This window comes from Equus asinus, chromosome 5 (assembly GCF_041296235.1).
Source record: "Equus asinus isolate D_3611 breed Donkey chromosome 5, EquAss-T2T_v2, whole genome shotgun sequence".
NCBI classification, from domain to species: Eukaryota; Metazoa; Chordata; class Mammalia; order Perissodactyla; family Equidae; genus Equus; species Equus asinus.
Window position 1 is genome coordinate 2,729,679 of NC_091794.1, and position 14,325 is coordinate 2,744,003.

Below are 14,325 nucleotides of genomic sequence, written 5' to 3' on the forward strand. Positions count from 1 at the left end.
CCTCTGTTTCCTGTATCCTGTGGTCTTTCTGTTTACCATCTTCATTTTGCCAGAACAAATCCTCCATTGGTTTCCTCACTAAGAGTGGAGAGTTTGCAGAGCAATTACATTTTCTGAGTTCTTTTAAATCTGAAAATGTTTTTTCAATAAATACAATAAATAATTAGTCAGGGCGTAGACTTGTAAGTTGAAGACACTTTTCCCTCTGAATTTTAAAGGCATTGCTCCGCGGTCTTGTAGCGGGCGGCCCTGCTGCTGGCCCCTCCAGGCCTGGGGGCTCTGCCTTGGCGTTCCGCATTGAGGAGCTGCGCACACTGAGGCTCCTTCACTGTGGGACGTGAGCACTTTGAAAATCTTCAGTATTATTTCTATGTGATTTTCCTCACTTGAGTTCTCTTTATTCTCTGTGGAATTCCTGTTGGTCATTTATGAAACCCCTGGATTGAGTTTTTACCATCTTAATCATTAAACTCAATTTTCGGTGTTTGGGTTTGTTCTTTGTAAATGTAGATTTGTTCCAGGTATCTCTCTAACTTTCTTATTCTTTCTTTCTTTTAGCATACAGGTCTTTCTTGACAGATGAACTGTCTTGTCACACATCATCACTGTTCCTCCTGGTGTCCTTGTCTCTGTTTTATTGTCTTTGCCTCTCTTTCACGTTAGGGACTCTTCTCACATGTGGGGTGATCCTGGCTTTCCATCGTTTCACTGAGGTGCTGCTGGGGGCTCTGGGTGAGAATGCAGGCATGTCAACCTTGAGTGGTTAGGGGGCTATTTCTTGGAGATACTCGAATGCCGATATGCAGTTTTTATTTTCCCTGGGAATATTCATTTTTTTCTAGAAAGGAATCTTTTGCCATTTTGTGGGAATTAGTGGTCAACTCTTCCTTGTAAAACTTTCAGACTACACTCTTGCCCCGTTTGGGGTCCATGCCTCTCTCCTGCCCTTGGCCATAGTGGGTGCATCTAAGCCAGGAGTCCATCCGTGGTTCCGCCACGTGAATTTCTCTCCTTTCTACAAAAGCAATCCGTTGCCTTGCTTTGTATTCCCCACTATACCCATTAGTCCTCCCTGATCACTCTCCATCTTCAAAAACTTGCTGAGCTCTCATCCACTGAGTCTCATCCCTTGTCCTCTGTCCTACAGGGCAACACCTGGTGTTTTCTTTTTTCTGTTACTAGAGGGGCATCAGAGAGGGGATAAAATAAGCATGCTTTGTGCTACATCTTTAACCAGAAGCCAGGCCTACTGTGTTTTCAATGCTCATACCTCAAAAATAAATATACTCTTCTAATGTCTTCTAATATATATTGATTTCTGACTCTCTGACTCTCAAAATTTATTTGATTAAATAAAACATAAAAGCAAGTGATGGATGGAGAAATAGGCTGATCTATTTTTATCTCAAGATAGCACTAGTGTGTGGAAATACCAGTTTTATAATATCTCAAATAAAAATGTCTCCATATATGCAGACTAAATGGAATATATTTTACTCTTTAGTTGTGGGTTTTTTTTTTCTGACAGTTGTTCTTTTCTAATCTAAAGGAAACATAGCATCCATGACAGGTGGCACACAGCTTTCGTTTATTCCACTGACACGAACAGGAACATGCTCGTACTTTCCCTGATTCTAGATTTTCTGTGCAGTGAAATCCAAAGCAATTATCTGGCCTTCCATATGTACAAAAGAGAAAGAAACAACAAGTGTTTAGCATCTTTCTCTGCTCTGCTGCAGTCTTATTTGCCGGCACAAAGTGCTTTTCAAAAGTTTCTGAAAATGCTGTTTATTAATCTCAATTTCGATGAGTTCTATGATAAATATTCACATTATCACAAATGCATGTCTCTTTACTTCCATTGGCCTATTGTTTTTTAAATTCTACACTTTTTTCTTTAACTCTTTTGATTTAAAAATGCAGGGCTAAACTTAGAACAGACTTGAAACTTCTGATAATATTGCAGCTGTCGGCCATTTCTTGCATTTTAATCTAATCAATAGGACTAGATGTTGTTCATGTAATTGCAGCAGATCCTTCTGCAGAGCTCAAGGAGTGGAACTGAAGCCATTAATTCCCCTTTCAGAAGTGATGAACAGTGCCATCTAGTCTTGGGTGGCTACTGCTTTCCGTGACTAATTTGGGGACACTGAAAGCAACGTAGGCTTAAATTTGAGGTTGCAGTTACCATACGAAAAGTATAGATTTTTAGTTCATTAAAAATTTAATTCCTTCCACATACTGTTCCTATCCTTAAGGACAACAGGATTATCACCCTGGATGAGAGCAGTGAGGCGCTCCAGCAATGAGAGCATGTTAGCAGACACCGTGGAGAAGAGTATGTTTGCCTCCCATTGAGATTCCAAAGTATGTGGATCTCTCTGGACGTCCCAAATTAGTTAATTCTATTATTATCCGTGGCTCATTTAAACAAGCTGGAAGGACCTAGTATTTTTTAAATTTTCATAATCTGTTAGTTCAGTAATATATATTTTAAATGAATTAATTTATATAAAGCATTTAAAATGATGCCTATTACCTACTTAGCTATTATTTTTATTATTTCATACAGTGGGAAGCAATGAGTATAGGTATATTAAGAAATAGCAGTTTTTCCAAGTTTTAAAATGGACGTGCTCAAGCTCAAAGGGTGGCCTATTGTAGCACTTTGTAAGCAACAGTTTCATAATTTCTGAGGCAGCATTCAGTATTAGAAACAACAGTTCTGGGCTTTAGCTTCCTACGTCTCTCAACAATGAGATGGATAAAGACGTGTCCCAAAAGTGGAAAGCAAAACTTAACAGTCGTAGTACAGTCAGAAGTTAATAAATCTGCCAATATGGTGGAATTTTTGATACACTTCCTTTAACTTCTAGCTCAAGGAGGAAAAAATCAATGAGGCTGGAGGATGTGAGCAATACAGTTAACAAATTCTATAGAAAGGATAATAAAGCCAAATTAGCAGAATCACATTCTCTTCAAGCACACGAAGTATTTATGAAATTGACCGTGTACTAGGCCATAAAGAAATTTGCAACAAATCACATTTTTACGGGATACATTTCTAACCAACCTACAATTAAGTTAGAAGTTAATAAATAGAAAGGTAACTTAAAAAATTAGAAAGTTTAAAACATTTTCAAAGAAATTGCTGATTATTTTTAATGTAATTAAACAACTCATGGGTTATTTTAACATAAATTGGAATATCCCCGGAAGTAAATGATAATGAAAAACTGCGTCTTAAAACTATGGGCACAACGAATGCCTGTACTTTAGAGGTGACTGTATAGCCTTAAAATACTTATTTTAGAAATGAAAAACTCCTAAAAATTAATTAGGTAAGGGTCCAACTTAATTTAGAAAAAGAGAAATAGAATAATTGCAAAGAAATTAGAAAGAGGAAAGTAGGAAAGAAATATCAAAAACAGTAAAATAGAAAACAAAATAGCAACAAAATCAAGTTATTTCCTTAGAAATATTAATAAAATTCTAAAACCCTGGCAAAATAGGTTAATAAAAGCATAATGCATAAGTCAACAATATTACAGATGACAAAGAAAAATGTATAACTACTCATAAAACAAATATTTAAAAATCAATAGGAGAATATTATAAACAACTTTATGACAATAAATGTAAAAACTGGATAAAGGAGACAAGTATCTAGAAAGCTGTGTTTTACAAAAACTCAGGAGGAATAGGAACCTGTACTCTCCTATATCCGTTACATAAACCGCATCAGTATTTAACCGGTTTTTTTTCCACAAAGGAAATTTCAGATTCAAATTTTGAGGGTTTTTGCCAAATTTTACCCAACACATAAATAGAAAAAACAGATAAATCCAATTTTACACAAACTCTTTTACAGAATATTAACATTTTACTCCCCAGAGAAAAGTATGAGCTGGAAAAAAACTTGTTTGACTTGTATTTTGGATTAATGACGTGGTGCTGGTTGGGGTGTCTCCCTAAACGAAAATTGTTTCGTCACTTCTTTTGGCTTTGTTTCAAAAAGAATATTGTAAGTGCTTATTGTTCAGTTAATGTAATGGAGTTAAATTACAACAAATTTTAAATTGCAAAAATATTGCTCTATAATGCTTATAATAATAACTCATATGACATTTGATGGTAAATGCTGGTTTTTAAAAAATGATGGAAAAAATTGAGACTGACGTCAAACTCTTTAAAGGGGATTTGTTAAAATTAGTTATGTTATGTGTAATAGCATGGAAACTGCATATGCTGGAACATAAGTGAATACAAAGTACGTACAGAAGAATACTATACAGGACGGTTACAGCTTTAGGAAAAGAAAACGTAAAATTTATGCTTAGGAAATAGATTAGAAGGATATACACCAAAATGAGATTGATTCCAGTTATTTGGTCTATGGGTGATTTCTTCTCTTCTTTCAAGTTTTGCTCTAGTAAATGTTCTCATTTTAATATGACTCAATTTAGGTTGCTTCTTACAATTGATAACATTCAGAGTTTAACTGGTGCAAGTATTTTCTTCCTAGAGGTACATTTAATAAATGGTATATATTGCAATCTAGGACTAGGACTTGGTGAAAAACAGTATTTTTTGAATAAATAATGTAATGAAGCATAAACTTTTTAAAAAGATAAAATATAATGAATGTCTTCTGAAAGACAAAACTGACTAAAGAAGATTTTACCTAAAATAATAAGGTTTACGTTAGTGAAAATAGTGCGTTAACATGAAAACAAATTTTTTAATGTTTATTATTTTATTAGAATATCTGCCTGTTATTATCCCTTGAGAATAAATAAAATCTCATTAAAATGTCTCCAATTCTGAATCATGGTTTAATTTACAGAGGTATTAGTGCTTATCTGTGCATATTTTCTTTAGTTTAAGATAAAATGATCTAATATTATAGTTTTATTTATAAACCTTTAGTATATTAAAGCTATGCAAAGTCTTTACTGCTATTAAAGACCCAGATAATATCATTTTTAATAGTAATTCAAGACACTCATTGGCTTTTTAAATCAAAATAATTATCTGTGTATTTTTGGGAAGATGCTTTTTCTCCCGTTTTTGAAAACATTTTGACCACTGTAACTGACTGGCTACTGGCTCCTCTTAGTCATGCTTGTCCACACACAAGCCCTCCACCACGAATACTGATAATTTTTATTGCCTGACTGAATTCCAAAATGTCTTATTTGTGCTAGCGCAGGAATTCACACACACGAGCAAATGATATTCTCTCATGGTTGCCGCCTCAGATAACACCTGAAAATGTTCACATAGAGACTTACATCCTGATGAAGGCGTCTGTCCTGAGGATGTCTGGCCAAGCATGTATTCAGTACTCATTAGTTACCCATGGTAGTCACTGTGATAGACACTGGGATGACAATGAAAACAAACTTTCACAGCACAGTGAGAGAGACAAAGAAACAGAAACTTACACCTGTGGGCGAAGTGCTGTTAACAGGAGAATGTAAAAGGGCACATTGCAGAGCAGCCAGAAATTGTGCTTAAAAGGGGGGTATTATCCAGCCTAAAATGGAAACTCATGTTTGAGAACTCACTTCCTGCCAAGTCTGTGCTAAGAGCCATATGTGTATTATCACAGATTAGCGACTTAAAAAAACAAAAATTAATGATAAAGTCAGAAGGCCAAAAGTCTCAGTGTGTTAGAGTCAGAGCATTGACAGTACTGATTCATTCTGGGCACTCAGGGGAGATCTCTCTCCTTGGCTTTCCCAGCTTCCCAAGGTCTCCTGCAGTCCTTGGCTTGTGTCCCTTTCTCCATCTTCAAAGCCAGCAGCATAGCATCCTCAAGTCTCTTTCTGACTCTCTTACCTCTGCTTCCATCATTCCATCTCCTTCCCTGATGGTCCCACCCGCCTCCCTTTTATGAGAACCCTTGTGATTACATTAGGCCCACCTGGGTCATCCAGGATACTCACGTCTCAAGATCATTAACTGACCACATCTGTAAAGTCCCTTTTTCTACATAAGGTAACATGTTCACAGATTCTGTGGATTAGAACATGGATATCTTCAGAGAGCCAATATTAAACCACACACAGCTACAAAATGAATTAAGGGATGAAGATGGTAAAGTGGGTTTTAAGAGATGCTGTGGACTGAATTGTGTCCCCCCCTCCAAAATTCCTATGTTAAAGCCCCAACCCCTAATATGACTATATTTGGAAATAGTGCTTCTGGGTTTTAATTAAGGTTAAAGGAGGTCATAAGGGTGAGGTCCTAATCTGATAGGATTGGTGGCTTTATAAGAAGAGGAAGAGAGCGAGATCTCTTTCTTTCTTTCTGGCCTCTGCAAGGGAAAGCCTGTGAGGACATGGTGAGAAGGCAGCTATCTGCAAGCCAGGAAGAGAGCCCTCACCAGGAACTGAATCAGCCTGTGCCTTGATCTTGGACTTCTCAGCCTCCAGAACTGTGGGAAAATAAATCTCTGTTATTTCTGCCACCCGGTCTGTGGTATTTTCTTATAGGAGCCAACGCTGACTAATATACAAGAGATGATAAGATGGCCCCTAGGAGACTTCTGGGGGGGTTATACGAGTCTAGAGTTCAAGAGAGAAATATGAGCTACAAGTGTGCATTGGGATCTGAACAGCCTAAAGGCAGTAGTTGGTGCTGGTGAGAGACATTGCCCTGAGATGGGATGTACACTGAGAAGGGAACATAGCTGAGCAAGAGCCATGGTTTCTAGTGGTGCTGCTGTCCCAGGCAGAGGGCTCAGCAGCCTGACTGTGGGCGAAGAGCCCAGCAGGTGGGTAAATTGGTCCTAGGTTTCATTTGCAGGGAGGACATGGCCGGAGGGCAAGTGGAAAAGTGTGGTAACAAAACTAGGAGCTGCCAGGGGTAGGGCTGGGTACCTTCACTTATGCACAACAGACAGTCACGTCTTATTGATAAGGAAACTGAGACGCAAAAACGTGGAGTAACTTTCTCTGAGTCATGGAGATTTTTTAATTAGATTTTATTTCTAACGTGATTCTTCTGATGGCAGAATGGATAATTAATTTTGATACAGCATCAAGCAGAGTTTTGAAATGCAAGTATTTTTTATTCTAAAGAGTAGCAGGTGATATGAGAGGCCATCTGGCGGTGGCTGATGTACTGGATTAAAATGCTATTCTAGGGGTAGAGGTGTCAGCAAGTTTGAAAAGTCAAAATGACTTGAATAAGAGTACTCGATAGGTAGCATGTGGACATCAGGATACCAGAGGTAGAGAAAATTGTAATCTCCTTGAAGACAGTGTTGTATTCAGGAGGATGTTTTAGCAGAAAGTAATAAAAACTTACCCAAAAAGACAAAGAGGCTGGAAGGTTACGTGGGAAAAAATGGAAAATTTGTTACTTAACTCACTCACTAAAGAAATCTCTACCTATTTTTTGATAAGGAAGTTAAAAACCTCACTTTCAGGTCTGAAAGAAATCCTGCTTCCCGGACTAGACCTTAAGAACTTAGCAATGAAGGTGCTAGAGCAGCATGTCTAGCGTTTCCTCTGTGGTATCAGCACAATTTCAAAAGACTCAGTAGTCGCATGGAACCTTTCTAAGACTCGAAAAGCTTTGCAAATATTTACATGTTGATCACTGTCTCTCCAGAAGTAGATAGGTGGTAGGTATTCGACCCACCCACAATGGTAGTGAGGCAGGAAGAAGTACTTTGACTTCCTCTAACGCCAAGAAACAAGTTAGTGGTGGAGCCAGAAATAGAAGCCCTGCCTTCTGAGAACCCGTCTTCTCCCAAGTCTTCGTCGACGACTCCTTTTGACAAGCCTTGTTAAACATGAGAAAACTTTCTGTCAAGTTGAATCAGAAGTATTCAAATATGATCTCAACTGGTGTGAGATTATAAATTTTCTAAAAAGGGTCGTTCTTTTTCCTATGTAGAAGGTGTGCTATGTGTTGGGAAGAAACCAGAAAGAATTAGTCATAGGGATTCTGATATTTCATCCTTGAATGACAGACAGTAAATACAATTGGGTAGTGACCCTCCTGTAGCATTAATAATAATGGAATTTACCTTAAGACCTTAAGAGACTAATAGATTCATCTAGAACTGAATTAAAAATCTATTCTATGTTTTTCCTCTATGGCTCTTCTTTTTTAACTCTTTCTTTATATGACACTTAAAAATATTCTTCCTGTTGTCTGTATACTCTGGAAGGAAAGCGGACTGTGTACAGTTAAGTTAAAAAAACAAGCTGACTACAGAAAATATTGAGGCATCTCTCGACTGCACACAATGAAAGGAAAGCAGAAGAGACTAAGCCAATAAAAAAACTAGCATGCTAGAAAGTTCTCTGTCTTCTGGCTCTACTCTAAGATATCCCAACTTTGAGTCTAGAGTGATCTTTTCCCCTCATTCATTCATTTCATTCATGCACCAAATATTAAAGAGGTGTCTTCTGTTCCAGGCGCTGTGGATACAACAGCAGATAGGGACAGTCAAGGCCCACGCCTGCGTGAGTTTAAGTGGACAGGACAGGATCAGGGGAGGAGTTGAAATGGAGCAATAGTTATTAAGTGAGTAAACTAGTTAAAAAGGAGTTTGAAAGATAATTTCAAATAGTGGAAAGTGCTACACAATAAATATGTTACGTCAGTGCTCTCAAGTCAAAGACCCCAGCAACACACTATAGTTCAGAAAGTTGGCTTTATTCCTCATTTCAGCAAAGAAAACACACAGCAGGGGGACTGCAGTGTGTGTCAGTAGGAGGGTTTTAAGAAGAACCAATTATAGGTTTGGCGCCCTGGTTGGGTGATTTGGGAGAGGGTCTAAGGAAGCAGGAGTCCGCCCTAGATTAGAAGCGATCAGAAAGCACCGGCAATTCTGTGGCTGTTTTAATTGCCTCCTGTTCGCCCTGTCGGTGAGCTACAGATTCCCACCCTAGGGTTATGGGATGATTGAGTGCCCTATATTGGACAGATGAGATTGACAGATATTCATTAATTACGCTCACAGCTGGGGGGAGGAGGACATCACACGCCACATGGGCCACATGGGGGGTGGCACTTGGGAACCGAGTGAACACCCAGGGGCTGTGGGAGACAGGCTTTGAGGTACCAAGAGGGTGGGGTGCCTGCCCCCTGGTTCCCTCAGGAAGATGTGGTGGGTTTCTTTGAGTCATTCCACAGGCTAGCCGGAAAGTGAAACCTGTTCCTCGGGGACAAGGAGCTGTATCTGATCCATTTGATAAGGAGGGGTGTTTATCTGTGGGAGCAGAGTGGGGAGGAGAACCGTGGTAAGGCCATTTGAGGCCCTCCCCGTTTCCCCCAGATATCAAAGCAGCACACACTGTTGGGCCCTAATTTCAGGTCTTACACCACAGTATCTTAACGAATCTTATCTACAGGGAGTGGAGATTAGAGCAAGGATAAGGTTATAACTGGTACAGAAGTAGCCGTCACTCATTTTAGCCAAGAGAGGAGGGGATGTTTAGTATTTTTGCACTCTGACCTTGCCTTTGTCTGTGCTCAGGCAGAATTATGCAGTGGCCTTGCTCCATCTCATTTTATCATGGTCACAAAAGTAACCTTGTAAAGGGCTGGTATAATGTCTGATAGGAGAATCACATAACCCAGCTCTGAGCGCAAGGTCAGCTTCTGATGGCTCTTTTTTTCTTTTTCGTTTGGAAGGAACTGATGGTAGTTGGAGACTAAAATAGATGGGTTGATCAGAGAAAAAGTTTTCTGAAGGAGGGACCTCAATTCTTGGCCTTTACTACTGCGAAGAAGCCATCCACATAGAGAAGGACTGAGGGGGGCGGGGACAAGGGAGGAAGAGGGGCGGCTTGTGCAGAGTCCCGTCAGAGGGAAACAGCAAGTGTGAAGGAAGAAGCGCCTTATTACACCTGAGGGCTGTGTTTAAAAACCATCAGGCGTTTGGCTCTTTGTGTCAGTGACCCTCGGGGTCTGGAGGAAGGGGAGGACCGGAATCTCGAAACAGAAGGAGTAAAATCCTGGGAAGCCTCCAGGGGATCATGGTGTGAGAGTCCTGCAGGACGGATTGTCCCTCATGCCTCCACGACCCTCTCACAGGTTTAGTTCTATTTTATAGGCTTCGTGTGGAAAGGCCAGTACTAATTGGTATTTTAATATGGCCCTATGTATTATACGGCACAACTGCTTGTCCAGAAAGGTTTTACCACCATCCATGGAGATAGGGGGGTTGTTAGCCAGTGAATGGTCTCTCGGTGGCAGAAGATCCATTATCCTAGATATAATTTTCTTTGCTCTCTTGAAGCTAGATAGACTGTAGTGATTTTTTGCGGACCCTCTAATATGCGGCATATTGGAGGTAGGTCCCCATTTCCATTTTGTCGTGCAGGAAAACTAGTACATGGTTTCATCATTCCATCCGCCTATGGACATCCAGTTGCTGTATTTGAATGCTAGTTGGTTTGAAGACACCATTGTCACCAGTTGGTAATTTAGCATACTAACACAAGAAAATATTTACTATGACAAACACCCCAGACAGCAGAGAACAAGGCTTATAAGCATGGACTCCGGAGCCAGACTGCCTGGGTCCAAATTACAGCTCTACCACTTTCTAGTTATGTCACCGTGGACAAGTTACGTAGCGTGTGTGCCTCAGTTTCCTTATCTGTAAAGTGGGGATGATAGTGGTACCCACCTTGAAAGTTTGTCGAGATTAAAATAGATATTTAGTTTTCAGACTTGGCTCATGATAAGCACTATGTAAGTGCTACCTTTGTAATAATGATGGTAACAATGTATCAGAAAAGAAAAAAACAGTAGTTAACACCATATTCTTCTAGTCAATGAGTTAACAATGGACTACCCAATGTATGCAAACATGCACAGATCTTACTGAGGAAAGCTTTCTCTTGTTTACGGTTATAGGCAGGCCCCCGCACTTGCTACATGGCATCATCTAATGGACCAGTCTTTGGCAATATCTGAAAGCATGCGTGTAATTTAAATATTTCTTCCTCTCTGCCGGGTATGTCTGATACATCCAGGCATACTGCGGGTAAGGGTTTTAATACATTGTATGACTGAATTTTTGGACTTAGCTGAAGAATGTGGTAGGAGCCTCAGATCTTTCATTGAGGTGACGGTATTTAGTGTTACTGAAATAAGTGTGATAATAACTTGATCCTGCAGAGCTTGACACGAAAAAAACACCTGCATGGTGTTAATAAGATACATGAGTTTCAGACAACAGAAAAGCAAAGAAAATTACCAGCATGCGTGCCTTAATAAAGTACCCACAGAATTCTCTATTCATTTCCCTATATTCAGAAGTTTATTTGAATTACTATGAAATGTTAACAGAAAATCACTAGATTATGAGCTTATGGTAGGTGAGGGGTTTTAAAATATTGCTACATCTTTATATTTACTGACAGATTTATTGAGGCAAAACAAAAGAAAAAAAATATTTGTTTTGTGCTGGATATTCATTACCTCAAACTAAAATGATCTGAGAACGGATTTCAAGTATGTTAGTAGGCCTGGATGTATCAGACATTAATTTAAACACAGTGCATCCCTTTTCTCTCAAGGTTCAGAACCTCAATAGAAAAATGTTGAAAATTTCTATCACTTGCCATTTTTTTTTGTCCAAGAGAAATCTTTAAAAAATCAAAAACATTATTACAAACAAAACTGAAAACTGTGGCTTCTTTTTCCTGTGAGCATAAGAGCGTTTAACCCCAAAATGTTGAGAGTGTCAATAAGTAAAAAAAGATTGTTCTTATTTTGATGTCAGATTTATGCAAGATTAGTAAAACCCCAATATCATATGCACTGAATTTAGAGAATACGTTCTGTAGCCAGTGTTTTGTTTGCTTCTGTAGCACAAAGAACAAACTCTCTTATTAGACTGCCTTCTTTTTATAGCAGACATGTTTATGCATAATTTAGGAAGCAAGTTTTGACTTGTTTCCTATCTAGCTTCATTTTGGGTTTTTTTACTTAAAAAAAAAATCTTAGCATCTACACGAAAAGGCAGTTAGTATTCATTATAGTCAACATTTAGTTAACTGTAATGAGCTGGTCGAAAGAAAATATGGAAAACTGAAATCTACGGTACTATAAAAATTGAATTTGATCCTCTATACTTAAACTTACATTGCATCCAACTATTGGCCAGACCCGCCAGCCAATACACCAACTAAAGATATTTGAATTTTCATTCTTTTCACCTTTATAAACATCTATATAAATTAAAGCACATGAATAACACTTTACAGTTTATAAACACTTTCACATATATTATCACTTTTGATCTTCCCAGTATCCTTGTGGGGAAGGGATGTTGTTGGGTTATAGAAGATTTTATTATTATCTTCACTCTATAGATGAATAAATTGGGGATCAAGCATCATGCTCTTAAGTAAATGCAGGTACTTGGCCCTAGAAAACTCAAGTCTGCTGTTCCAGCTGTCCTAACCTTACTGCATTGCACAGAGAAAGCCTCCAGCCTTCTGTCCACAATCACCCCCCAGTCAGCCTCATCTCCCTACTGCACCACGTCCATGTCATTCTCGTCACTGTTTCTGACCTTTGAATCTTTGTTTTCACTTCCCTCACTCCTTCATGCACCCCTGCTTGGTATGTCCTTGTTTTTCTGGAACATCCAAATCCTATGCTTTGTTCAAGGTCCAGCAAAAGTTCCCTCTCCTCCAGGAAGTCTCCCTGCTCCCACTGTTCTTGCTTAACTAATACAGCATTTGCAAGAATTGGTTCTTACCTTCTTAAGTGTTTCATTTATGTCTGAATTCTCCTACTAGACAGTAAGCTCCTGAGAACCAAGTCTTTACTTCCTTGAAACTCGTAGCCCTCTAGCACTGGGTGTATTTGTAGTAAATCCATGATAAATATTTGGATATTATTTAATCTGGCCAGTGGAGCCATTGCCGAACCGTAGATTTTCTTACTGTATTTGTATTCCAACCATGTGGCTTGTAATTTAGCCTGTGTAATCACTTTCTATGGTTGAGTTTAGCGTGGGCTTTTCAATATGTTTTAATATACCAGTTGACCTGAGCACTGATTTCCATTGGTGGTAAAGCCCAGGCTTGTGGCCTTTGGGATCCAATCAGCTACACGTGCCTGATGGCTGCCTGAATGGAGCCGCCGCTCGGCCCATATGTCAGCGTTGAGAACAGGAACAGGAAACGGGCAGTGAGTGCCTTTCTGTAGAACTCCATTAGCATCGCCCATGCTGCTGGTTGTAATTTCTCAGCAGATCAGGGACATCTGTCAATGGTAGTTCCTGTGGTACAGTGTGTGAAAATGCCTCCTGTTATTCATTATACATAACGCTGATCGAGCAAATTGTCATTCCAAATTTAAGTTTTAAGAAAGAAATCTCCATGTGGAGATGACGCACTTGAGTGTCACTATGTTAAAAAACAAGAAGATAGTACTGTGGGACAATTCAGTTCTTCAGGAATATAAGTATTCTGTTTAAACAAATAACTGCTTCTGTTCATATTTTAAGGTGAATTTGGAGAAGTCTGCAGTGGGCGTCTGAAGACACCAGGGAAAAGAGAGATCCCAGTTGCCATCAAAACTTTGAAAGGTGGCCACATGGACCGGCAAAGAAGAGATTTTCTAAGAGAAGCTAGTATCATGGGTCAGTTTGACCACCCAAATATCATTCGCCTAGAGGGTGTTGTCACAAAAAGTAAGTCACTGATTCTCTTCTGTACTTATTTTACGTATCTATCTCAGTTCCTGGAAAAAAAGCTTAATAGCAATAGCACAGCCACCCTAGGGATAACTTCGTCCCATGTCATCTTCTGATATCACCCTCAGAGTCCTGATATTAGGCTATGACATTATCAGAGTTTGCATTGGTCACCAAACAGCTTTGAAATGGTATTTATTGCCTGTAAATCATTTGCTAATTTAACTTGAAGTAATGAATCAAGAGTAAAGGTTATCTATTTTTTTCTCATTTCCATTAGCTATTCACTCCTAAATGTCAATGTTAATTGAAGAAATAATTTAAATATTTTGGATTGTTAAAGTAAAATACTTCCGTTTGGAACTAAATTTCATATACAAATATAGAATGCTTTATCTGAAGTAAAACTTGTAAACAAAAAGTTCTGTGTGGAACCCATCTACATAAATGCCATTAGAACTAAATTATTTTAATTTGTATAAAATGAAGAAAAGAATTAGTTTTTGAAATAAAAATCCTGTTTTTAGAGAAATCGTGAGATCAAAGCCATTTCTTTGACAAGTTTCTTAGAAGTCCAAAATTAATCCTATACTCTAAGAAGTAGATTGCTATATATTCCCTTTTATTAGAATAATGAT

General features: G+C 38.7%; 1 protein-coding gene across 7 annotated transcripts in view; it reads left to right on the plus strand.

Moving 5' to 3' along the window:
- Nucleotides 1-14,325, plus strand: part of EPHA6 (EPH receptor A6) — a 792,264-nt gene that overhangs the window by 598,243 nt on the left and 179,696 nt on the right. For all 7 annotated transcript variants that reach the window (XM_070508536.1, XM_070508537.1, XM_044771750.2 and 4 more), the window contains one exon: nt 13,499-13,684. In XM_070508536.1, coding sequence (XP_070364637.1) covers nt 13,499-13,684 — 186 coding nt within the window. The remainder of the gene's footprint in view (nt 1-13,498; nt 13,685-14,325) is intronic.